At 45.3% G+C, this 25,612-nt stretch overlaps 1 protein-coding gene across 1 annotated transcript in view; it reads left to right on the top strand.

The window, feature by feature from the left end:
* The first annotated feature begins 314 nt into the window (after positions 1 to 314).
* OPRD1 (opioid receptor delta 1) overlaps positions 315 to 25,612 on the top strand; it is a 327,330-nt gene continuing 302,032 nt past the window's right edge. The window contains exon 1 of the mRNA XM_069622950.1: positions 315 to 1,970. Coding sequence (XP_069479051.1) covers positions 1,753 to 1,970 — 218 coding nt within the window. The 5' untranslated portion in view covers positions 315 to 1,752. The remainder of the gene's footprint in view (positions 1,971 to 25,612) is intronic.

Raw genomic sequence — 25,612 nt, 5'->3', positions numbered from 1 at the left:
TTCCTTCTTCCTGTCTGATCCGTGGAGTTGTCTGGGTGTGCTCCGAGATATATGTGTGTGTTTGCGATGAGTTCCTTCTCCAAGGGGTTCGTTCTTCCTGTGTGCTCATAGGGGTGCTCCCCAGCACGTGCGCCCGGGGCGAAATGGAGATGTCATTTTCTCAGAATGGCAGCGCTCGTAGTTTGCACATCTGACAGGCAGCAGCCGCAAGCGGGGGCAACAGGGTAAGAAGATGCAACAGGCAAAGGAGGGGCTCGCAGGCAGGGGAGGCAACAACTGACAGGAGAGGCAGAATCAGTGGTGGGGCATCAGGGGATACAGCGGCAAGCAGGCACCAGCCGCTGATAAGGCGTCTGAAGACTTTGGAGGCAAAGAGGAACAGAGCAACATAGAAGACGGGAGCAGCAGCAGGCAGAGGTGGCAGCAGTAGGCAGGGGAGGCGGCAGCTGCAAGGGTGGCCGCAACAATTAGAGGAGGCAGCAGCTGGCAGAGGTGGCAGCGCCAGGCAGAGGAGCCGGCAGCTGCAAGGGTGGCAGCGCCAGTCATTGGAGGCATCATCTGCAAGGGTGGCAGCGCCAGGCAGAGGAGGCATCAGAAGTAGCAGCAGCGTCCATTAGAGGCCCCCAGCAGAGAGGCAACAGTCTGCAAAGGAGGCAGAACGCAGGGGAGGCAGCAGCAGTCAGGGAAGGCAATCAGCAGCAGTGGAGCCAATAGCGGGCAGAGAAGGAAGCAGTTGGCAGGTGGGCCAGAGGAGGCAGCAGAAGGGAGTCGAGGCAGCAAGCAGCAGAGCACTCCTGGAATCAGTCTAGGCAGGAGTGGCAGGCAGGAGGGGAGCAGAGACCTCTCGCACAGCCACTCACTTGGACTGAGAGAACAAAGAGAAAGAACCGAGTGTAACTAGAGCGGGGAGGAGGCGCCCGTCTCCCGCTCAGACTGTGCAGCGCACTGCTCCCATCTCACCATCCAACCCGCGGCAGCTCCTGCATAGAAAGGCTGGGACTGAGCACCTGGGGACACCCCAAGACCCCAAGGACTGCTTCCTAGGCAGCGTCTGTAGCGCCGCAGCTGAGGGGTACCTCTGGGAACCCCCTTCCTTCCTCGGGACCTGTGTCCTCTGCTCGGAGGCACAGCAGCTGGGAGGCATCTGGATTTCCCCACCTCGCCGTTGGAAACTCGCCGCTCCCCTTCCTAAGAGGGGCACACGCTGCTCGACATACCGCAGGCAGACTTCGCGGCGCTGCAGCTGGGAGGCACCAGGACTTCTCCTTCTATCCCCTGGACACTTGGGCGCTCTAGCAGCCCAGAAAGTCGCCGGGCGTAATCAAGATGAGCACGAGGAGAATGAGTCCCCTGCAGTGCTTGGCAGATGAGTCCTCTGTAATCTATAGCTGAGGTGTCCTTTGCCTCCCCAAGCCGACGAGTCCACTGTAGTCCTCGGTAGATGAGTCCTGTATAGCCAGCCACCAGCAGATGAGTCCTGCATATCTACGCGCTGTCGAGTCTTCTGCAGCCTTCAACAGATGAAACCCGCATAGACCTACAAACTAGCCCTTTGTTGCTCCAGCAAAATTCCTACAGTCACCTGTAGGCAAGTCCTCTTGGGCCGCCAGCAGGGGAGTCTTGTATAGCCACCAGCACCCCCCCCCCCCCCCCCAGATGGGTCCTGTGTAGCCCCAGCAGATGAGTCTGAGCTGAGGTGCCTCTCCCGTGCCACTGCCAGTGTCTGGAAGTAGAACGACGCGCGGGGCCAGCATGGAGCTGTCCACGATGTCTGGTGCTGGACTGTACCCCGACTTCCTGTTCTACAACGCCACGGGATTCAGCTTCAACGGGAGCATGAACGACACTAGGCCGTACCTCGTCAAGAACATCACCTCCATTGTCATCGCCATTGCCATCACGGCGCTGTACTCCGTGGTGTGCGTGGTGGGGCTGCTGGGCAACATCCTGGTCATGTATGGCATCGTCAGGTGAGTGGGGGTGCTCGGGCACTTGTGTAGGGTGGACTCAGGTTAAGGGTAATTGGAAGCATTCCTGGTAAGCCAGTTCCTCTGAAACATATCCCACTTTGTCTCATGGGTTACTGACGGCGCCCCAATCCTACTCGCTTTTCAGAGGCACCTGCTTTTGAGATACCTCCTCACCCCGATGCCTTTCGAAGCAGCCTTTGTGGCCAGTCCTGTGGCTTCTTAGAGATGTGCATTGCATGATATACTCCACTGTCACGCACTGTAGGAACCCTCATGGTATCATGATGATGAAAGGCTGAGTTCATCCTGCTGAGTGACAAACCTAACGCCTTCATGTTGCACACTGACAACAGCATCAACTGCATTAACCCGACGGACTAACTCCGTCCTTTGCAAAGGCCAGACAGGGTAGCAAACGTATTTGTATGGAGGGAAGAATCTGAAAATATTGGGTGCGGGGGTGTTTCGAGGGTGTTTCTGGCTTTCAAGATATTATATAATATGATACTTTATTTATAACGCGCTTAATACCCAGAGGTTTCTAAGCGCGGACCCGATGATCGAACCTGTGGTGGTCGGTGTCGTCTTGCTTCCAAGACGAGCACGTTGCCCCTGACCTATCCTCCTGAGACCTGAGCTGGCGGAGTGTGTGCGCAGCGTGGCGCCCCTGTGCATGCCCCACACCACGCAGACCTAAGGATGGTCCAGAGAATGGGTTCATACTGGACTGGCCCTGTCTGTGAAGGCAACTGCACAGGACTGGGATTGGCTGGGGCTGGTTCCAATGAGGACAAATGCACAGGGGAGAAAGACCATGCATGCCTACTAGTAAGTAGGACACCACCGCCACACACGCACCCGGAAAACTAGCACACAGTATGTTGAAATACTAACACACACAAGCACATAGCTAAAAGCTCACACAATAAATCACAGGCAGAGAACCAACACAATAACAGGCGCAAACCCACACGCATACAACTGCCTCAACATACATTCATGCTTACAGCATCAAGCACAGACACATGCAGATAGGCATCGGCACACAGACACCACCATCACACACGCATCCGGAAAACTAGCACACAGACCTATGCCGAGATACTAAAACATCCCGCCCCACCCCCACACACACACAACACACACACAGCCAACATCTCACACAATAAATCACAGGCAGAGAACCAACACAATCACAGGCACACACGCATCCAAAGCCTCAACAAACATTCATACTTACACAGTCACACACAGCACATGCATAAGGTATCGGTACACAGACACCACCACCATACACGCGTCTGGAAAACTATCACACAGACCTATGCAGAGATACTTACACATCCCCCCCCCACACACACAACACACACACAGCCAACATCTCACACAATAAATCACAGGCAGAGAACCAACACAATCACAGGCACACACGCATCCAAAGCCTCAACAAACATTCATACTTACACAGTCACACACAGACACATGCATAAGGTATCGGTACACAGACACCACCACCACACACGCATCCGGAAAACTAGCACACAGACCTATGCAGAGATACTAACACATCCCGCCCCCCCCACACACAACACACACACAACACACACACAGCCAACATCTCACACAATAAATCACAGGCAGAGAACCAACACAATCACAGGCACACACGCATCCAAAGCCTCAACAAACATTCATACTTACACAGTCACACACAGACACATGCATAAGGTATTGGTACACAGACACCACCTCCACACACGCATCCGGAAAACTAGCACACAGACCTATGCAGAGATACTACCCCCCTCCCCACGCACACACACACAACACACACACAGCCAACATCTCACACAATACATCCCAGGCAGAGAACCAACACAATCACAGGCACACACGCATCCAAAGCCTCAACAAACATTCATACTTACACAGTCACACACAGACACATGCATATAGGCATCGATACACAGACACCACCACCACACACGCATCCTAAATACAACTAATCAGACATGCGCTGCGATGCTAACGACACACAGACAAGTCACAGAGTTAGTCACAAGCAGGGATCCAACACAATCACAACACTCATACAACGGCGCACAATGTACACACAGATTAAAAAATAACTCATGTATTCAGATACCATAACAACACCTCATAGTTAGAAAGTGAGAAACACAAAAATACCTCCAGAACCAAGTGGATAGTAGCTGACACACAGATACACCACTAACGCAAAACACAGGTGCGCACACAGACACACATAGACACATCCATCAGACTCGCAGAGTATAGGCTGGCACCTATAGGGTCTGTCTATGCGTTACACACGTCACGTGCAGATCTACACTTCAGGAGCTGAAGACTGATCTTGATAAAGAATGCCCGAGATCTGTCCCTCCTGCCCTCCCAGCCCACACCTACCCCCAGCCCTCCCGCCTCTATCGCCCCAGGGGCAGCCTCTACTCCCGAGTGAATCTCTCCCACTGCCGTGTAAAGCACTCGGTAGCATGTCAAACCCTCTGTATACGCCCATCTACCATCATTCACATGAACAAATGCACACAGGCACACACCCTGATACCCCTAGTGTAGAATGCTTTGTACATTGATAGAGACATCTCTCTCTCTCTCTCTCTCTCCTCTCTCTATCGTCTCTCTCGCTCTCTCTCTCTCTCTCTCTCTCTCTCTCTCTCCTCTATCGTCTCTCGCTCTCTCTCTCTCTCTCTCTGTCTCCCTCTCCCCCCCTCTCTCTCTCTCTCTCTCCCTTTCTCTCTCCCTCTCTCTTGCTGTTTCTATCTCTCTCTCCTCTCTCTGTCGTCTCTCATTCACTCTCTCTCTCGCTCTCTCTTCCTATCTCGCTCTCTCTCGCTTTCTCTCTCTCTCTCTCTCTCTCTCTCTCTCTCCCTCTTTCGGTCGCTCTCTCTCTCTCTCTTTCTCTCTCTCTCACACACACACACATTACACAACACACACATGCACGTTGCAAGAGACACAAGTGCACAGCAACATATTCCATGGAAACACATGCGGTCAGAATGTACACATGCAGGGATTGGGCACACCGAAACACCCTAGAATAAACACGAGCACCCCATGTGTATTGCAACCTGGTGCCCCAGATCACAATTGCAGCGCACACATAGATAATGTGAGGAGCCCCACACGACGTAAAGCTGTAGCCTTACTGTCCCTTCTCACGTGTTTGGGAGCATGCAGTGCTTCTTAACGTGACATCTCCCCCGAGAGAAATGCATGGGAGTAAAGGCGCAAGATAACACAATGCACTCGTCAGCTCTTGGCGGGGGCTACACGCGATAGTCGCGTGGCTGCCCCTCCCCCCCTCACCGAGCAGTGAAGATATGTGCTAGGTCAGTTTACACGGAAGATTCAGAGCTTGACTCCCTAATACCACGTCGGGGTTCCGGCGACACGATGATATGCCACGATGCCCAAGTAGAGCGCCTATGAAGTGTCACCAGAATACAGAGAATGAACGATAGCATCAAAACAATATGTATCACATGCCTATGGATACATACATTTACACATACAGGCTCACTCACACACACGCCCACAAAACAAGTTCATGTGCAAACAGTAACATTTTCAAGTGCACTCTGGGGCACCTACTTGTGCACACTAGGGCCGGCCCAAGGCAGGGCCACCCGGGAGACCGCTCGGGGCGCCATTAGCCCCACGCCAGCTCGGGAGAGTCTTTCAAGGTCTCCCCGTGCTGGTGTGGTGGGAAAAGGCACGACAGGTGCGCTATTGAAAATATTTGCGCCCCGCTCTTGTGCTGGTGTTGGGCTTTCCAACGCGAGAGCGGGGTGCATTTAATAACAATAGGGTGCTGATGCATTTGTAACTGTGCCTTTTGAAAAATGTGGTGCCCAACCCCCCCTTCCCCCCCACCTCCCAGAGCCTGACCAGGGGAGTGCAGGGGGATGGGGCTGGGCACATTTTTGTTTTGCTGCCCGGGGCACTGCCACCACTAAGGGTGGCCCTGGTGCACACCATTGCATAGATCGATAGCCACACACTGTTATTGCAGCGCTTAGATACCTGCGGTTTGTAGCGCTATATGAAAACAAATTATTATTATTATTTGGAGCGGTTAAGGTCAGAACATCAAAATATAGACATGCCAGTACAGGTCCGCACGCACGCCAGGGGCACAGAGTGCGCGGGAGCTACCCACCCCCACCCCTCCCCCACAGACCAACTGTGTGAAAGTCCCTATGCATTACAATGGAACGTTTTTTTTTTGCCACCACAGTCTCCCTCCTAGCCCACCAGCCCCGCCAGGAAAAACAAAAGTCTACAGGCCCGGTGCACGCACGCACACGCATACTTGGCACTGTATCTCAAAGGAGCACGGATCTCTGCGCTCGCTCGGTTCTGACCAGCCCCATCTCTGCCCTTACGCAGCCAGCGCTGTAATCATAGCGGGATTGTGAAGGAAACAGATGGCAGAAGAATCCGAAGGTATTAAATGCCAGCTGCTGCTGCTGCCAGGACAGTTGTGGATAACCCGCGTAATATACTGTCTCGGGAGCCCGGTGCGTGCCAGTGACAAGTGACTTCAGGCTGATAGATTTCAGACAATGTAGACGAGGGGGCAGAGGGTGAGAGGGCAGGGAGGAAAGAGAAAGGAAGGGGAAGGTAGAAATCATATGATGGAGGGATGGGGAAGAGTAAGAAGAGGAGAAGAAGGTAAAGGATACATACAACGTAAGGGGAAGGAAGAGTTGAAGCAAGGAAGGTATGGAGGAAGGGAAATTAAAGACAAGAAGAAAGGAAGGATGGAAGTAAGGAAGTAGGGAGGGCCACAGCACCAGGGCCATCCCCGCTCCAGCAATCAGCACCCTCCATTGACTTCATGTGCCAAGGATGTATGCATTACAGCCATATGAATTTAAACTGCACCAACTGCAATTAGGTTTTGCTTATTGAGGCAGGCCTTAATGGTGTTTGCTTCGGGCTAACCAGGCCAGTGTTGGCCCTCTTACACAAGCTGAGAAGTTCGAATGAAGCGCCAAGGAGCGAGTATGCTCGTCCTTTTTGCATAGACTTGATTAAAGCTCAGCAGTTGAGGTGTAGGGTCATTACCAGCTGGGCCATTCATTTCTTTAGAAACCTGACATAAAGTCTGGGCTGCGAAGGGATCCTTTTTTGGGGTGGTGGGGAGGCTTTAAACAGGCCACTCGCTGCATAATGCCACAAAAACAGTGCAAAAAAGATGAACGCCGGGAAAGTAGAAATGAGTGCTCTTAGAAGAGTTCCTTTTCTCTTCTGCCAGTAGTCACTAGGCGGTGGTAAGGATAGAGAGGAGGCGGCAGCACGAGGGCGTTGACTGGTGTCACAGTTAAGTGCAGGGGGATGCCTATTTTAATTCCGGTTGGTGTGTGGGATCTTGAGTGGGAGGAGAATGGGGACAGAGCCTGAGGACATTGTGCAGAGTGCTTGTTCATTCAACCAGTACCAAAAGAATGCAGGCTTGTACCGCTGAATAGAGCCTGTGTATCGCACCTGAATGGATACTGACCCAATCAGGATGCTAATATTGTGTAAAAGTTTCCAGTGAAAAAAACGATTACCATTTGCTCTCCATAACTGCATTAACAGTTACGAGCAACAAGGATATCCAGAATGTCGCTTTGTTTGGTATATTAGTACCTGTTGATGGACAATGATCCTGTAACAAGCAAGCTTATTGGCCCTTGCCGAGTCGTTAACAACCCCACAATGACTTACCTGCTCCTAATGAACGCCGCAAACCAAAAAGTTCCTTTTGCTTTTTTCAACTGGTTGCCATGCAAAGTGTGAAGGGTCTATGTGTAGTTTCTTTGCTCCTTTCCATCGTGGCCACTTTCATTGTTTACTTATTTTTTTGTTTACTTTTTTATGATCTTTTTCATGGACGACATGAAAGGGAGAAGGGACTCCGTTCCATGGCAGCCATTTTCATTGTTTACTTTTTTAAATGTCTTTTTCATGGGCAGCATAGAATGTGAGAAGGGACTACATGTTGTGGCGTCTGCCCAATCCATGACAGATTTTTCCTCGAGCTGTGAAACGATTTCCACGTCATTTCCCAACCCAAGAAAAATACTATTAGAACCCTGGTATAATGTGCCGGGGTACTAATAGCAATATTACACACAGGCATGGGGGCATTACCGGGCCAGGTAATGCCCCACGGCTTTGTTAACGTCTTGGCTTTGCTTGGGCCCGTAACTATGGATCCGGGACATTACCTGGCCTGGTAATGCCCTCTAACTCCCCCCCCCGTCCCATTTAATATTGCTTAAGTATTGTGTCCTAATTAACTAAAAGGCTTCTTCAATTAAACCATACTTTTGCATTCTTAGGGCATTCCCGTGTGATAACAGCCCTTGACACAAGTTAATTTACGTGGGCAAAAGGATGTCCCCACACGGTAATGTCCCAAGGAGGGGGACATTATTGCTATGAGAACATTTCCAACAAAAATTCAGTTTAAAAATAAAGGAAAGTTAAAGGAAATGTTATTATGGCATTTTGGTGCAGCAGACTTACACCAGCCTTATTTGCTCTGTCACTGTGAAAGATTAAGGAAATATCGAGGATAAATACAACTCAATAGAAATACGCCAGTCACGAGTACAATGGTACAAGTACACTTTTATTCTGCAGAACAGCTGTCTGGTCTCTCAACACCTCCCAATGTGTGGTAGCGGACACCGTGAGATGAGAGAGTGTTCTCTCACAATACCGGACACATCGTCCAGCCCATCTTCAAGTTACATATTCATTAGGGTTCACAGCCCGTTCACATACCAATACAGATACAAATAACTATACATTGTTCAATGTTTTCCACAAACACTAGACATGTTTTTCTGCAAGAATGATGCAATGGTAACATTTGTTTACAAGCTTGAAGTTAACCCAGTTTCAAGGAACGTACACACAGATTTCTGCAAAGGCACACGGTTTCAGCTATTCAACATCCCATTCCACTGTTTGAACGAGGATGACGCTATTGGTACAGAAAGCATCTAAATTACTGTTCAGTTCAACTCTAGTTTTGCTCCAAGGTTTCTTAGTGCAGGACAAACAGTCCGCTCTCAGCAGCCACATGTTTGTCTGCGTTGACACAGTGCAAAGTTAATTTTTCTCTGCTGAAGCCAAAAGCACAAAGTTTAACATGAGGCAAAAACAGGAGTTAATAAAAATGGTGGATGATTCTAAAATGGCAGCGTAGTCAGCCTTAGTCAGGTTCATTCAAATGCGATTTTCAGTGCAATGCAAATCCGCTTAGGCCAATGTCCGTTATCAAGCGGTATTATGTGAAATATACTTTAACAACTGCATTGTCTACAGTGGAACTGCCAAAATTCCAATGTGTTAATTACGCTTTATAGACATGGTCAAAGGGCCGTACTAGGTGCTGTGGGCCCTGTAAACCAAGTTAAAGGTAATGCCCAGAACACTGTTGGTATGATATGATAAGATATGATATGATATGATGTGGCATTTATAACACGCCTGTACGCAAGTGTTTCAAGGTGCGGCAAGACAAGGAGGGGGAAACATAGGGAGGACAAAATAATGATATTGCTAGGCCTTGTGTCAATCAGATCGTACAAGTGCGGGGAAGAGAGAAGGGGAGAAGTGCCAGGGGGAGGGGAAGGAGGAAGTGCAGTTAACTAACAAGTGCAGCCAGCGGGTTGCTCATAAGTGCAGACAGAAGGGACTGTAGGGTTGAAGATACAGACATTTAACTGCTGGGGAGCCCCGAGGCAATGCGAGGGACACTGGACATGCAGGAGCCTGGGCCTGAGTTCACAGGGTTACCAGGTGACCATTACACGGAGCAGTCAGGTGCATCAGCAGGGGAGAGAAAGAGAGAAAGCGGAAGCAAAAAGGAAGGTTGTGAGTTGCTTCCGGAACCAGAGGTGGATCTGCTCAAGTTTGAGAGAGGCAGGGAGACAGTTCCGGAGGGAGGCTCCAGCTGAGAAGATAGATCTGCCACCAACTCTCTGCTTGGAGAAGTATCTGACCCTCCAAGATTTGGAGGTAGATGAGCGGAGAGCTTGAGAAGGAAGATGTTTTGTAAGAGAAAGTTGGAAGTAGAGCTGTCCCCGGCACTGAAAAACCTTGTGGACGATGCAGAGGATCTTGAACTTGATCCTTGCAGCCAGTGAAGAGATTTCAGAGCTGGAGAGATACAATCCTTGGGCTTGAGGCTAAGGACAGGTCTCACAGTCCTCTTCTGGATAAGTTGTAAAGGTCGAAGAATAGAGGCAGTAAGATTTAGAAAGAGGCTGTTGCAATAGTCCAGCCTAGAGATAGTTCAGCCTAGAGAAGACCAGAGCCTGGAGACAGTGAGCTTTTAGGGGAAAGTGAGAAAAGGAAGAATACCTCTGAGGAAGTGCAGCTGATAGTTTTACTTGTTAGAGACGTGGACATGTTAATGTAGCAATCACCCCTTTGTGGGGGGGTGTGGGCGTGCAAGGACAATAGCGCACAGCCAAGCCGGTCCTTGGAAAACTAAAAAATAAAAGACAGCCTCAGCAAGGGCTCAGGGCTGTTACTTGCTCTTTATGCACCCAACAAGGGGTTGATAACTATTTGTAACCGAGGGTTTCATCCGGGGTGCACATAGTTATTACATTTCAATCCACCTGAATAATGGTAGGGTATTGGCTGTCGGTATGTATGCACTTGCCAGTAGATAGATTACAAATCTGCCTGGGCAGTCTCAAGGAGTTGGCTGTGGGTAGGCTCTGTGCTGCAGGTAGGGTTTGAATGTGGTGTTCTGAACATTCGGTAATCTATATTCCTTCGGATAGCCTACACCTTGTATACTGACAGCACTAAATTAACATTCAACAGAGTATGACATGCATAATTTACTGTAATACTGTTGTATGTTCTGTTCTGTGTACTGTCATGTGATCAGATTTTATCCCCTCACAGCTCTAAGATTGCAGAATGTATTACTGCTCTTGAAGCCATGCTTAAATGTATGAGGGTATAATTTTTCTGTTGTAAAGATTGCTCAGCAGGCCTGTTGTGATTACTGTCTGCAGTGCCATGGTGTACGAGAGAATTATCTTATGATGTGAAAAACGCATTCCAGTCTGTGCGTAGGGATGTGAGAATGTGATCTAGGGATTTGTTAGCCCAGCTTTAACATTGTATGGGGTTAACATTGTGTGGTGTCAGAATGCCTGACCGCCAACAGTTGTGATGTCTCTGGATTTAGTATCTCCCTCTGTTCCCTGGGAGATGTTTAGGGGAGGGATCTGGCCTCCCTTTGGAGGAAGATGTAAGGTAGACTGTACCTTCAGTCAGAGTCCAATGATGAGTTATTCTTGCTACTCCTTGAGAAGTCTTCACATCATCTGTCAAAAGAAGGGCTCAGCCCTATTTTAAAACCAAATGGACCACAGTGAAGCCTACCTTAATGAACGAATCCTGGGGTCTCTACCAACAATCTCCTGTATGCATGAGGTCATAACCAGAGTGCTTTGCAACAGGAAAGGTAAAGGGGTGAAAACATGTGATACTAACATTTTCCTGTCTGTTGTGGATCAAAGAGTCTCTCTGGTTAATGGATCTCTCAGTGGTTCCCGAGTAAAGCGGCAGTTCTCCATTGAAGCTGCAGTGAGACCAGACTCTCTGGCTCCTGCAAACCACATCCTCATGAATGGGGTCCGCCTGTGGGGTGAACTAGTGTAAACACGCAGTCCCAAACTTGGCATCTCACTGTCAATTGATACTGATGGCGGGAGCTGGCTTCAGGTTGACACAGTTGCATATGAAAGGTTGTTGGGGTTTCCTGTCTCCTTTGTTAACCTCTGCAGCCAGGCCCCATGTGGGCCTGTTTGAAGAATATTCTATTAGTATGTAAATTATGTTAATCACTGCCACTAGTTGCATGGCCCAATAAAAGAGCAGGGCAGATTTATGGAGCCTTTGTTAGTTAATCACACTGGCCATGGCAGGTGCAAGGTTTGGTCCTCCCCATTCTGGAGAGGCATTATGTACTCTTCCTGTCAAATCCAAACTAAATATGACAAGTGGGACTGGGCTTGTGGGCTGTGTCCACCCAGAGTACACAGGTCTATGCGTATGTCTTACGGTAAGTATAGGAAAAGGTGTGTGAATTAGCCCCACACATTTTCCAGAGGTTGATCTACCATCATTCAATTAAATTTTAAATGTCAGCCCAGGTGAGTGCACACCTACCCTGGGGATGGTCGACTTCTTCACAATACCACAACCTTAACTTGGCTTGTACTGTGAAGTACCATTCTACTAAGCTGGCTCATTTCCTTTGATGTATTGTTGCCTAATTGCACATGCATGCTACTGTGATGGTGATAGCACCTCTGTAGTTATGGTAAGTTGTTGTTTCCATAGGAAGAAGCAATTTCGGGATGCTAATCTTCATATTGTTGATGTCATCTCTGATGTCATCAATTGATGATGGCATGTGGATCTCATATGTGATGTCATGTGTGTCGCTGTAAGCAGTGCAGGGTTGGAGATTGAGTTTAGGTTTCATAGTTCCTCTCGATGGGTGAACTTCAATGATATTTAGATTTTGTGCTGTAACTATAGTGTTTCTTCAAATAAAGTGTGCTCACTCATTTTGATTGATTTTTTAAGTGTAAGCACAATAATAACATGTGCTGTATGTAACAGTTTAATGAGAGGCCACTCTCAACATAGGAAGTTCCTTCCCTCCCCAAGCTAAGTGTTGCACAATAAACGGTTAATGTTAGTTCTTTTATTCATCCCTATCTCAGCCTGATATCAAATCCCTTGGACCCTACCCTCTGAGCTACCAATGAGCCAAGAACCAGGCTGGTGTACAGGAAATAAATGTATTTATTTATTTATGAATTTGTAGTTCACAATAAACTTCTTGGTACACAAATAAATCACACCAACGGGTTGGGAAAAGAACACAAATCACAATGCTTTACTTTCTCCAAATTTCACTTCAAGAAATAACTAAACTGATCAATAAACACAAACACTTAAGTATGCATTGCCGTGAAATTTCAATTTTCCTGCACGCTTAAAAGGCTAGCAATTTTGTGTACAGATGTGGACAAATGCATATGGCAGTTATGATCTCATCCACACTTTTTCCTTAAAATAAACACAGGGTGATTTGCCAGTGGGTTTTTCAAACCCCACTACTTTGGTCTATGTGGAGGAAGTCGGACATAGAAATTGGGATGATTTAAGAATTTGGGACTTCAGACCCCCCTCCACATAAGGGCCCGTGTCAGGGAAAGCTGGACAGAAAAAACTGGGGATAGTTTGAGAATTCCAGATTTCAGACCACCCCCCCTCCACGTAAAGCCCTGTGTTGCGCAAGCTGGTATTTCAGGGATTTTATTTAGTTTATGGACAAAGACACCCCTCTTCCTAAAGAAGCCAGGGTCAACAGGACAAATAGAATCACCCAATTAAAATGCAGTCTATAGTTTTCAGCAAGCACTGGGAATGAACTTTGATAATTTCATATTTTAACCCCGTGGTGTTCTGCCAAGGGAAATTAATTAAACTAATATTTTTTAAATAGGCTAAGGATCTACACAGTTTGCCCCCGACCCGCTATAAATGGAAATGATTTAAGTCCCGCAGTAACCCCCGCCCCACCCTTTGGTTGCAAAGGGTTCAATTCTACTTACATAGAAAACCTTGGTTTAAAGTTCAGGAAAGCCAGCTGCATGTCAGAACCATCTGGAAGGACAGCATAGGGTCCACTTTCAAGGATGATCCCCAGCTCTTCACCATAGAGTCCTGTCTGCTTTTTTGTAGTACTCCCTAGCAATATACAGCTCCACCCAGACGCAGTCTCCTTTGGTGATTCCTTGTGGCTGTCAGATGGTATTAGCACCACTCTCCCTTCCTCATAGTGAACATACTTTATATAACAACAATGACACCAACAAGCTTACATTCTTAGGGAGTACCCTGCCAGAGTTCTGGTACATAGGATTGGACAGTTATCATTCTCTCTCTTCCCAAATCCATCCCCTTTCTAAGGATTAGCTTAGGAGTCTGTAGCAGACATATGGCAGCTAACATTTACAATTCCCATGTCAAATATTTGGCAAAAACTAGTTATGTGTCAAAAACATTGTGATTTACTAGTAACTGCCATAATATATACATTTTCTGATTCAACTAATTCTGGTGAGTTAGATAAAACATCAGCTGGGTCGACACCAGGTTGCATGGCTGTTTGGCAATTTTCCACTGTTTTTATAAAAAAGCATAATAGTTAGGAAGATGTAATTTATTACCCATATTCTTGATTTTACCCTCTACCAGCAAGCCAACTTTAACATTTGGGATATGTTAAAAGCAGACAGAAACCCATTTTTATGGCCATTACAGTTTCCCTGAGTGGCAGGTGTATGAATTTTATATCACTAAAATGATCTGTAAATTATCTAAAAAGTGAAACATACATGAAATCAGTGCAACTCACAGTTGCTGAGACAAAGGCTGAAGTTATACTAGTGCTTTTAAATGAATAGTAGATCTTTAGGTTAATTCAAATAGGAGCTCCGCTTCCTCCAAGCCATCTGTCTCTCTCGGCCAGTGTTTTTATCAGTCTCTTTGTTGTTTGAGGTGTAGGGTGCAGATTGTAAATGGAGGGCACTTTTGCTACACAGGGATCTTCCACCGCAGGCATCTTATCTCCTGTCTTCTTATCTGAAGGGGCCACCTTTTGATCTGAAAAGCTTCTAATTTCCTGTATTTTTTTTTCTTTCTAGAGTTCAGCTTTGATTATAGCCCCTGTGTTCACACCTCCACCCTACATTCCGGGCATGCACCAGCCACAGCATTTGGCCTGTTCAGAACTACCCTTAGAGGCAGCAGGTCTAGGGAAAGTTGGTTTTCGACACTCTCCGTGCCACATTTCATTGCAGTTGTAACAGTTGGGATGGAAGCTAAGCTTTCAGAGGGGAAGTCCTTTGTGAATGTTGCCCAGAGGCCCACCATTTGTCCTTGGCTGAAAGGAACCCACATATTGCACTTTGTAACATAAACCTTGATTCCCTGACATAAGTGTGTTTTCAGGGTAAAATTTGCCTTTAGCTGAAAGTACAGGCTGTTTCTTTAAGTCATTAATAAAATTACCTTTTAATTATCTGCTGTGCTTTTTCTGATGAAATGTTAGTCTGAATCATCACAGTGCACCACCGTTTGATGGGTGGCAGTTTTAGTGAAAATGCTGCATTTATTTATCAGCCAGTACTGTGATGCTCTTTTCCAATCTGCACTTGGATTACATTTTTGTTTCAGCTTTCTCTGGATTTCCAATACAGAAAGACACCCTTTCAAAGCTGTTTTGGTGTCAGTGTTTAGAAATCCTGTTTTTCCTGTGAAAGGGACTGTTGAATTACTTCAGGCCTTTTTTAATTAAAAGGCTGATTTCATTTGGTAATGAAATGTAGGCCCTTTTCACATGGCCCTCCAGTTCTGTTGGTTTGGGGGCCTTTGATTACACCCCACAGTACCATAAACCAAATATTTCTCACTGAATCTACACATGCAAGAAAGCATTACATTTCTGAATGGTTAATCTGAACTTCCTATAGACTTATTATGGCATTTGTGAAATTATTGGTCATTATATGTATGTGCAATCCTTCTCAAGTCTGTATCATCAGAATTGACTCTGCATAATTGCCTGGAAATATTGGAGCTAGGTCTGAATTCTATTCCCCAACAATACACACTACACTCCTCTCCCCCATCTCTGCCACAATAACTTACCTCTGAACCTGCCATTCTGCCAGTTGTCACCCCATTTAAATAAATGAACATCACTTTCTACTTGAGCTGATTTACAAAGTAATAGTTTTTGGTCTCACTATAATCTGCCTTTGAAAAATTCACTTATACAACACCCACAGTAATTCTAAAATGTCATTTTTGCTCACCATCTCATATAAACTGAGCAGGATAATTTGACTAGAAGTATTAAATCTTAATGTGTGCATAATATTTGTATTCTTATTCCGATTTTTATTCTCATTCTTATTCAGAGCGGACCCAGCTAAGGAAGCAATAGAGTGATCGGCAAGCCATAGGAGAGGTACACAGTGAGGGAAGGAGATTGCAAAATATCTGTATAATCGAGTGGGGAGCTAGCAATTAATGGCAATTTGGCAGTTAAGGATCTACAAGCAAGCACGGGAGGAAAAAGTGGGGAGCAGATTTCCCAGTCTCAGGATAGGTCCGGAGTGGAGGCTATATGGATCTAGTTGTTTAGGGGGAGCCATTCCTTGAAAAGGAGAGTCACAACCTCCTTTCTGAAATGTAGAAACAAGGGTGCAAGTCTGTTTTCGATGGGGAGGAGGTTTGCCAAAGGCTAAATGGCGAAGCCAGAGAAGGCCAATCTTTTGGTTGTTTCTTTCCTGCACCAGCAGAGTTCAAGTCTGCATATGTCCTTGCTTTTGGTGGATCATAGGCCTAGAGAGATGCTGATATTCCCAATGAGGTAGCTTGGGGATTTGAAGGTTCCATTCTTGTAAAAGATGCAGCAGGATTTAAAGGTACTGTAGGCTTGAAATGGGTCCAGTGCAGTCCAATGAGACATCCTATGATGAGTCATACTGCAGCATGTTGCAGGGTTTAATCAAAGGCCCCAACAAACAGAACTGAAGGGCCCACTGGAAAAATGACCTCCGAGCCTTCCAAAAATCCTTCACACTGAAAATGGGCTTAGTAAGGCAAATTGTGGAGGTTTCTGTAAGTAACAAAAGGAAGTGCTATGTGAAAAGGCCTATCTGACATTACAAAGGGAACAGTAGCCTTTTCATTCACAGTGGCAGAAGAAATTTAAAGGCGCATTTTACATGAAAAGCAGGATTTTCAAACACTCATACTAAAATGGCTGTTCATGTGTGTGTGCAGTTTTAAAGCAATACATGAGAAAATGTTCCCCTGCTAACATAAAGATGTCTGGGAAAAGACTTAATGTGTATTCACAAGATTTAATGTATATTTTGCTTCACATGCAAAATACCAGCAACAATTGAAAAGAAAAGGCAACTTTGTTTCCATGGGTCACATGTCATTTAATTTAGGCACAAGGCAGGCCATTTTAGTTGTTGATGGGCAAATTAACAAAGGACTCTACCACTGTGCGGCCTGCTGGATTTCTGGTCTGGAAAGAGAATTCTTTTGAAGCTTGCTCATCTCAGCCGTTTACGATCTGCAGCTCACCAACTTCAAACAGCAAATTCTAAAATGGCCTAGCCAGTGGGTGACTGGAATATGGAGAGGAGCTTTGCAATCAAGGGGAGCTGAACTCTGAAATAAATACAAGAAAATAGAAGGCTTTCAGATCTACATGGTGGTCAACTTCAGACAACAGCTCACATGATGGCCAGGAATGGCAAATGGCCTTGAGACATGAGAGCTCCGATATGCATACACATGAAGAACTCCCATTAGTTTAAAAGGACAATCATTACTGATGCATTTTTTCTCAGCAACCACAACTCGCATTGCATTCAATTATTTGGCATTTTTAAGATAATGGGCAGGCATTTATTTTTAAAGAAAATGTCCTCCATCTGCGACTTAGGAAATTGTAATGGCCAGCTAAAATGTGTTACTGGATGCTCTGAAAATGTCCAGAATGTAAGAGTTTACGAACTGGTGGAGGGTAAAATTAGGTATTTAGAGAGTAAATTGCATGTTAATAACTATTATAATTTTTGTAGAAATGGTGGAAAATGGACACACGCCCATGCAACATGGTGTGGATGCAGCTGTTGTTTAATAAAATCCCCCTTGATTAGCTGAAGTGGAATATATATATACTGTTGCAGTTACTAGTAAATTCTGAAGTTTTGCCACATAACTACATTTTGCCAAAAAGTTGATTTGACAATAAAGGGGATTTCAAATGGGTGTTGCCATATTTCTGTTCTAGACTCCTAAACCAATCCTTAGAGAGAGATTGGACTTGGAGGGAGAGAGAAGGGTAACTGTCCAATACCGGTTGTTGGAATTCTTGCAGGACACTGGCCAATATTGAAATATTGATCCTGTCATCACTTGTATATAAAATTGATGCATTATGAGAGAAGGAGAGAGCTGCTATAAATTACCAACTGACAGCCTACAAGGAAACACCAAATGGAATTTGCTGAAATTGCACCTGGGTGGAGCTAGGAGGCTGGAGCTGTCTACAGCTGGGTAGGCCAAAAGATTGACTGGGCCCTTTGGTGAAGAGCTGGGTACCATTCTTGAGAGTGTTTTGACAAGACCCCTGCCCTTTACGCTCTCAGCAGCCACATGTTTTTCTGCGTTGACACAGTGCAAAGTTCATTTTTCTCGGCTGAAGCCAAAAACACAAAGTTTAACATGAGGCAAAAACAGGAGTTAATATAAATGGTGGATGATTCTAAAATGGCAGCGTAGTCAGCCTTATTCAGGTTCATTCAAATGCGATTTTCAGTGCAATGCAAATCTGCTTAGGCCAATCTCCGTTATCAAGCGGTATTATGTGAAATATACTTTAACAACTGCATTGTCTACAGTGGAACTTTGAAAATTCCAATGTGTTAATTACGCTTTATAGACATGGTCAAAGGGCCGTACTAGGTGCTGTGGGCCCTGTAAACCAAGTTAAAGGCATAAGCATGCCAGGATGTTTTGCAAGGTTCATGAGCCCATTAGGCCTAGAATGGCTGATGGGGATGCCTATGAAGATTGTATAAGCCTCCTCACTCTTTTTATGAGATATAAACAGAGATAAAAAGGGCATACCTGGAGGATGCAGGTAATGCCTTTGTAGGCCTATGTAACAGATGGGTTATCATTCTCTACATCCTGGGAGTAATGCCCAGAACACTGTTGGTATGATATGATAAGATATGATATGATATGATGTGGCATTTATAACGCGCCTGTACGCAAGTGTTTCAAGGTGCGGCAAGACAAGGAGGGGGAAACAAAGGGAGGACAAAATAATGATATTACTAGGCCTTGTGTCAATCAGATCGTACAAGTGCGGGTAAGAGAGAAGGGGAGAAGTGCCAGGGGGAGGGGAAGGGTGAAGTGCCGTTAACTAACAAGTGCAGCCAGCGGGTTGCTCATAAGTGCAGAGAGAAGGGACTGTAGGGTTGAAGATACAGACATTTAACTGCTGTGAAGCCCTGAGGCAATGCTAGGGACACTGGACATGCAGGAGCCTGGGCCTGATTTCACAGGGTTACCAGGTGACCATTGCACGGAGCAGTCAGGTGCATCAGTAGGGGAGAGAAAGAGAGATAGCGGAAGCAAAAAGGAAGGTTGTGAGTTGCTTCCGGAACCAGAGGTGGATCTGCTCAAGTTTGAGAGAGGAAGGGAGACAGTTCCGGAGGGAGTCTCCAGCTGAGAAGATAGATCTGCCACCAACTCTCTGCTTGGTGAAGTATCTGACCCTCCAAGATTTGGAGGTAGATGAGCGGAGAGCTTGAGAAGGAAGATGTTTTGTAAGAGAAAGTTGGAAGTAGAGCCGTCCCTGGCACTGAAAAACCTTGTGGACGATGCAGAGGATCTTGAACTTGATCCTTGCAGCCAGTGAAGAGATTTCAGAGCTGGAGAGATACAATCCGTGGGCTTGAGGCTAAGGACAGGTCTCACAGTCCTATTCTGGATAAGTTGTAAAGGTCGAAGAATAGAGGCAGTAAGATTTAGAAAGAGGCTGTTGCAATAGTCCAGCCTAGAGATAGTTCAGCCTAGAGAAGACCAGAGCCTGGAGAGCGTGAGATTTTAGGGGAAAGTGAGAAAAGGAAGAATACCTCTGAGGAGGTGCAGCTGATAGTTTTACTTGTTAGAGACGTGGATATGTTAATGTGGCAATCACCCCTGTGTGGGGGGGGTGGGCGTGCACGGACAATAGCGCACAGCCAAGCCGGTCCTTGGAAAACTAAAAAATAAAAGACAGCCTCAGCAAGGTCTCAGGGCTGTTACTTGCTCTTTATGCACCCAACAAGGGGTTGATAACTATTTGTACCCCAGGATTTCATCCGGGGTGCACATAGTTATTACATTTCAATCCACCTGAATAATGGTAGGGTATTGGCTGTGGGTATGTATGCACTTGCCAGTAGATAGATTACAAATCTGCCTGGGCAGTCTCAACGAGTTGGCTGTGGGTAGGCTCTGTGCTGCAGGTAGGGTTTGAATGTGGTGTTCTGAACATTCGGTATTCTATATTCCTATGGATAGCCTACACCTTGTATACTGACAGCACTAAATTAACATTCAAAAGAGTATGACATGCATAATTTACTGTCATACTGTCGTATGTTCTGTGCTGTGTACTGTCATGTGATCAGATTTTATCTCCTCACAGCTCTAAGATTGCAGAATGTATTACTGCTCTTGAAGCCATGCTTTAATGTCTGAGGGTATAATTTTTCTGTTGTAAAGATTGCTCAGCAGGCCTGTTGTGATTACTGTCTGCAGTGCCATGGTGTACGAGAGTATTATCTTATGATGTGAAAAACGCATTCCAGTCTGTGCGTAGGGATGTGAGAATGTGAGCTAGGGATTTGTTAGCCCAGCTTTAACATTGTATGGGGTTAACATTGTGTGGTGTCAGAATGCCTGACCGCCAACAGTTGTGATGTCTCTGGATTTAGTATCTCCCTCTGTTCCCTGGGAGATGTTTAGGGGAGGGATCTGGCCTCCCTTTGGAGGAAGATGTAAGGTAGACTGTACCTTCAGTCAGAGTCCAATGATGAGTTATTCTTGCTACTCCTTGAGAAGTCTTCACATCATCTGTCAAAAGAAGGGCTTAGCCCTATTTTAAAACCAAATGGACCACAGTGAAGCCTACCTTAATGAACGAATCCTGGGGTCTCTACCAACAATCTCCTGTATGCATGAGGTCATAACCAGAGTGCTTTGCAACAGTAAAGGTAAAGGGGTGAAAACATGTGATACTAACATTTTCCTGTCTGTTGTGGATCAAAGAGTCTCTCTGGTTAATGGATTTCTCAGTGGTTCCTGAGTAAAGCGGCAGTTCTCCCTTGAAGCTGCAGTGAGACCAGACTCTCTGGCTCCTGCAAACCACATCCTCATGAATGGGGTCCGCCTGTGGGGTGAACTAGTGTAAACACGCAGTCCCAAACTTGGCATCTCACTGTCAATTGATACGGATGGCGGGAGCTGGCTTCAGGTTAACACAGTTGCATATGAAAGGTTGTTGGGGTTTCCTGTCTCCTTTGTTAACCTCTGCAGCCAGGCCCCATGTGGGCCTGTTTGAAGAATATTCTATGGCCCAATAAAAGAGCAGGGTAGATTTATGGAGCCTTTGTTAGTTAATCACACTGGCCATGGCAGTTGCAAGGTTTGGTTCTCCCCATTCTGGAGAGGCATTGTGTACTCTTCCTGTCAAATCCAAACTAAATGTAACAAGTGGGACTGGGCTTGTGGGCTGTGTCCACCCAGAGTACACAGGTCTATGCGTATGTCTTGCGGTAAGTATAGGAAAAGGTGTGTGGATTAGCCCCACACATTTTCCAGAGGTTGATCTACCATCATTCAATTACATTTTAAATGTCAAGCCCAGGTGAGTGCACACCCACCATATGGATGGTCGACTTCCTCACAATACCACAACCTTAACTTGGCTTGTACTGTGAAGTACCATTCTACTAAGCTGGCTCATTTCCTTTGATGTATTGTTGCCTAATTGCACATGCATGCTACTGTGATGGTGATAGCAACTCTGTAGTTATGGTAAATTGTTGTTTCCATAGGAAGAAACAATTTTGAGATGCTAATCTTCAGATTGTTGATGTCTTATGTGATGTCATCGATTGATGGTGGCATGTGGATCTCATATGTGATGTCATGTGTGTCGCTGTAAGCAGTGCAGGGTTGGAGATTGAGTTTAGGTTTCATAGTTCCTCTCGATGGGTGAACTTCAATGATATTTAGATTTTGTGCTGTAACTATAGTGTTTCTTCAACTAAAGTGTGCTCACTCAATTTGTTTAATTTTTTAAGTGTAAGCAGAATAATAACATGTGCTGTATGTAACAGTTTAATGAGAGGCCACTCTCAACATAGGAAGTTCCTTCCCTCCCCAAGCTAAGTGTTGCACAATAAACGGTTAATGTTAGTTCTTTTATTCATCCCTATCTCAGCCTGATATCATGTCCCTTGGACCCTACCCTCTGAGCTACCAATGAGCAAAGAACCAGGCTGGTGTACAGGAAATAAATGTATTTATTTATTTATGAATTTGTAGTTCACAATAAACTTCTTGGTACACAAATAAATCACACCAACGGGTTGGAAAAAGAACACAAATCACAATGCTTTACTTTCTCCAAATTTCACTTCAAGAAATAACTAAACTGATCAATAAACACAAACAGTTAAGTATGCATTGCCGTGAAATTTCAATTTTCCTGCACGCTTAAAAGGCTAGCAATTTTGTGTACAGATGTGGTCAAATGCATATGGCAGTTATGATTTCACCCACACTTTTTCCTTAAAATAAACACAGGGTGATTTGGCAGTGGGTTTTTCAAACCGAACTACTTTGGTCTGTGTGGAGGAAGTCGGACATAGAAATTGGGATGATTTAAGAATTTGGGACTTCAGACCCCCCCCTCCACATAAGGGCCTGTGTCAGGGAAAGCTGGACAGAAAAAAACTGGGGATAGTTTGAGAATCCAGATTTCAGACCACCCCCCCCCTCCACGTAAAGCCCTGTGTTGCGGAAGCTGGTAGTTCAGGGATTTTATTTTAGTTTATGGACAAAGACACCCCTCTTCCTAAAGAAGCCAGGGTCAACAGGACAAATAGAATCACCCAATTAAAATGCAGTCTATAGTTTTCAGCAAGCACTGGGAATGAACTTTGATAATTTCATATTTTAACCCCGTGGTGTTCTGCCAAGGGAAATTAATTAAACTAATATTTTTTAAATAGGCTAAGGATCTACACAGTTTGCCCCCGACCCGCTATAAATGGAAATGATTTAAGTCCCGCAGTAACCCCCGCCCCACCCTTTGGTTGCAAAGGGTTCAATTCTACTTACATAGAAAACCTTGGTTTAAAGTTCAGGAAAGCCAGCTGCATGTCAGAACCATCTGGAAGGACAGCATAGGGTCCACTTTCAAGGATGATCCCCAGCTCTTCACCATAGAGTCCTGTCTGCTTTTTTGTAGTACTCCCTAGCAATATACAGCTCCACCCAGACGCAGTCTCCTTTGGTGATTCCTTGTGGCTGTCAGATGGTATTAGCACCACTCTCCCTTCCTCATAGTGAATATACTTTATATAACAGCAATGACACCATCAAGCTTACATTCTTAGGGAGTACCCTGCCAGAGTTCTGGTACATAGGATTGGACAGTTATCATTCTCTCTCTTCCCAAATCCATCCCCTTTCTAAGGATTAGTTTAGGAGTCTGTAGCAGACATATGGCAGCTCCCATTTACAATTCCCATGTCAAATATTTGGCAAAAACTAGTTATGTGTCAAAAACTTTGTGATTTACTAGTAACTGCCATAATATATACATTTTCTGATTCAACTAATTCTGGTGAGTTAGATAAAACATCAGCTGAGTCGACACCAGGTTGCACGGCTGTTTGGCAATTTTCCGCTGTTTTTATAAAAAAGCATAATAGTTAGGAAGATGTAATTTATTACCCATATTCTTGATTTTACCCTCTACCAGCAAGCCAACTCTAACATTTGGGACATGTTAAAAGCAGACAGAAACCCATTTTTATGGCCATTACAGTTTCCCTGAGTGGCAGGTGTATGAATTTTATATCACCAAAATGATCTGTAAATTATCTAAAAAGTGAAACATACATGAAATCAGTGCAACTCACAGTTGCTTAGACAAAGGCTGACGTTATACTAGTGCTTTTAAATGAATAGTAAATCTTTAGGTTAATTCAAATAGGAGCTCTGCTTCCTCCAAGCCATCTGTCTCTCTCGGCCAGTGTTTTTTTCAGTCTCTTTGTTGTTTGAGGTGTAGGGTGCAGATTGTAAATGGAGGGCACTTTTGCTACTCAGCGACCTTCCACCGCAGGCATCTTGTCTCCTGTCTTCTTATCTGAAGGGGCCACCTTTTGATCTGAAAAGCTTCTAATTTCCTGTTTTTTTTTCTTTCTTTCTAGAGTTCAGCCTTGATTATAGCCCCTGTGTTCACACCTCCTCCCTACATTCCGGGCATGCACCAGCCAGAGCATTTGGCCTGTTCAGAACTACCCTTAGAGACAGCAGGTCTAGGGAAAGTTGGTTTTCGACACCCTCCGTGCCACATTTCATTGCAGTTGTAACAGTTGGGATGGAAGCCAAGCTTTCAGAGGGGAAGTCCTTTGTGAATGTTGCCCAGAGGCCCACCATTTGTCCTTGGCTGAAAGGAACCCACATATTGCACTTTGTAACATAAACCTTGATTCCCTGACATAAGTGTGTTTTCAGGGTCAACTTTGCTTTTAGCTGAAAGTGCAGGCTGTTTCTTTAAGTCATTAATAAAATAACCTTTTAATTATCTGCTGTGCTTTTTCTGATGAAAAGTTAGTCTGAATCATCACAGTGCACCACCGTTTGATGGGTGGCAGTTTTAGTGAAAATGCTGCATTTATTTATCAGCCAGTACTGTGATGTTCTTTTCCAATCTGCACTTGGATTACATTTTTGTTTCAGCTTTCTCTGGATTTCCACTACAGAAAGACACCCTTTCAAAGCTGTTTTGGTGTCAGTGTTTAGAAATCCTGTTTTTCCTGTGAAAGGGACTGTTGAATTACTTCGGCCTTTTTGAATTAAAAGGCTGATCTTCCTTTGGTAATGAAATGTAGGCCCTTTTCACATGGCCCTCCAGTTCCGTTGGTTTGGGGGTCCTTTGATTACACCCCACAGTACCATAAACCAAATATTTCTCACTGAATCTACACATACAAGAAAGCATTACATTTCTCAATGGTTAATCTGAACTTCCTATAGACTTATTATGGCATTTGTGAAATCATTGGTCATTCTATGTATGTGCTATCCTTCTCAAGTCTGTATCATCAGAATTGCCTCTGCATAATTGCCTGGAAATATTGGAGCTAGGTCTGAATTCTATTCCCCAACAATACACACTACACTCCTCTTCCCCATCTCTGCCACAATAACTTACCTCTGAACCTGCCATTCTGCCAGTTGTCACCCCATTTAAATAAATGAACATCACTTTCTACTTGAGCTGATTTACAAAGTAATAGTTTTTGGTCCCACTATAATCTGCCTTTGAAAAATTCACTTATACAACACCCACAGTAATTCTAAAATGTCATTTTTGCTCACCATCTCATATAAACTGAGCAGGATAATTTGACTAGCAGTATTAAATCTTAATGTGTGCATAATATTTGTATTCTTATTCCGATTTTTATTCTCATTCTTATTCAGAGCGGACCCAGCTAAGGAAGCAATAGAGTGATCGGCAAGCCATAGGAGAGGTACACAGTGAGGGAAGGAGATTGCAAAATATCTGTATAATCGAGTGGGGAGCTAGCAATTAATGGCAATTTGGCAGTAAAGGATCTACAAGCAAGCACGGGAGGAAAAAGTGGGGAGCAGATTTC

The sequence above is a fragment of the Ambystoma mexicanum genome, chromosome 11, assembly GCF_040938575.1.
Source record: "Ambystoma mexicanum isolate Mex_15411 chromosome 11, UKY_AmexF1_1, whole genome shotgun sequence".
Lineage (NCBI taxonomy): Eukaryota > Metazoa > Chordata > Amphibia > Caudata > Ambystomatidae > Ambystoma > Ambystoma mexicanum.
Note: the sequence above shows the minus strand (reverse complement) of the source record. Positions and strands in the feature narration are given on the sequence as shown.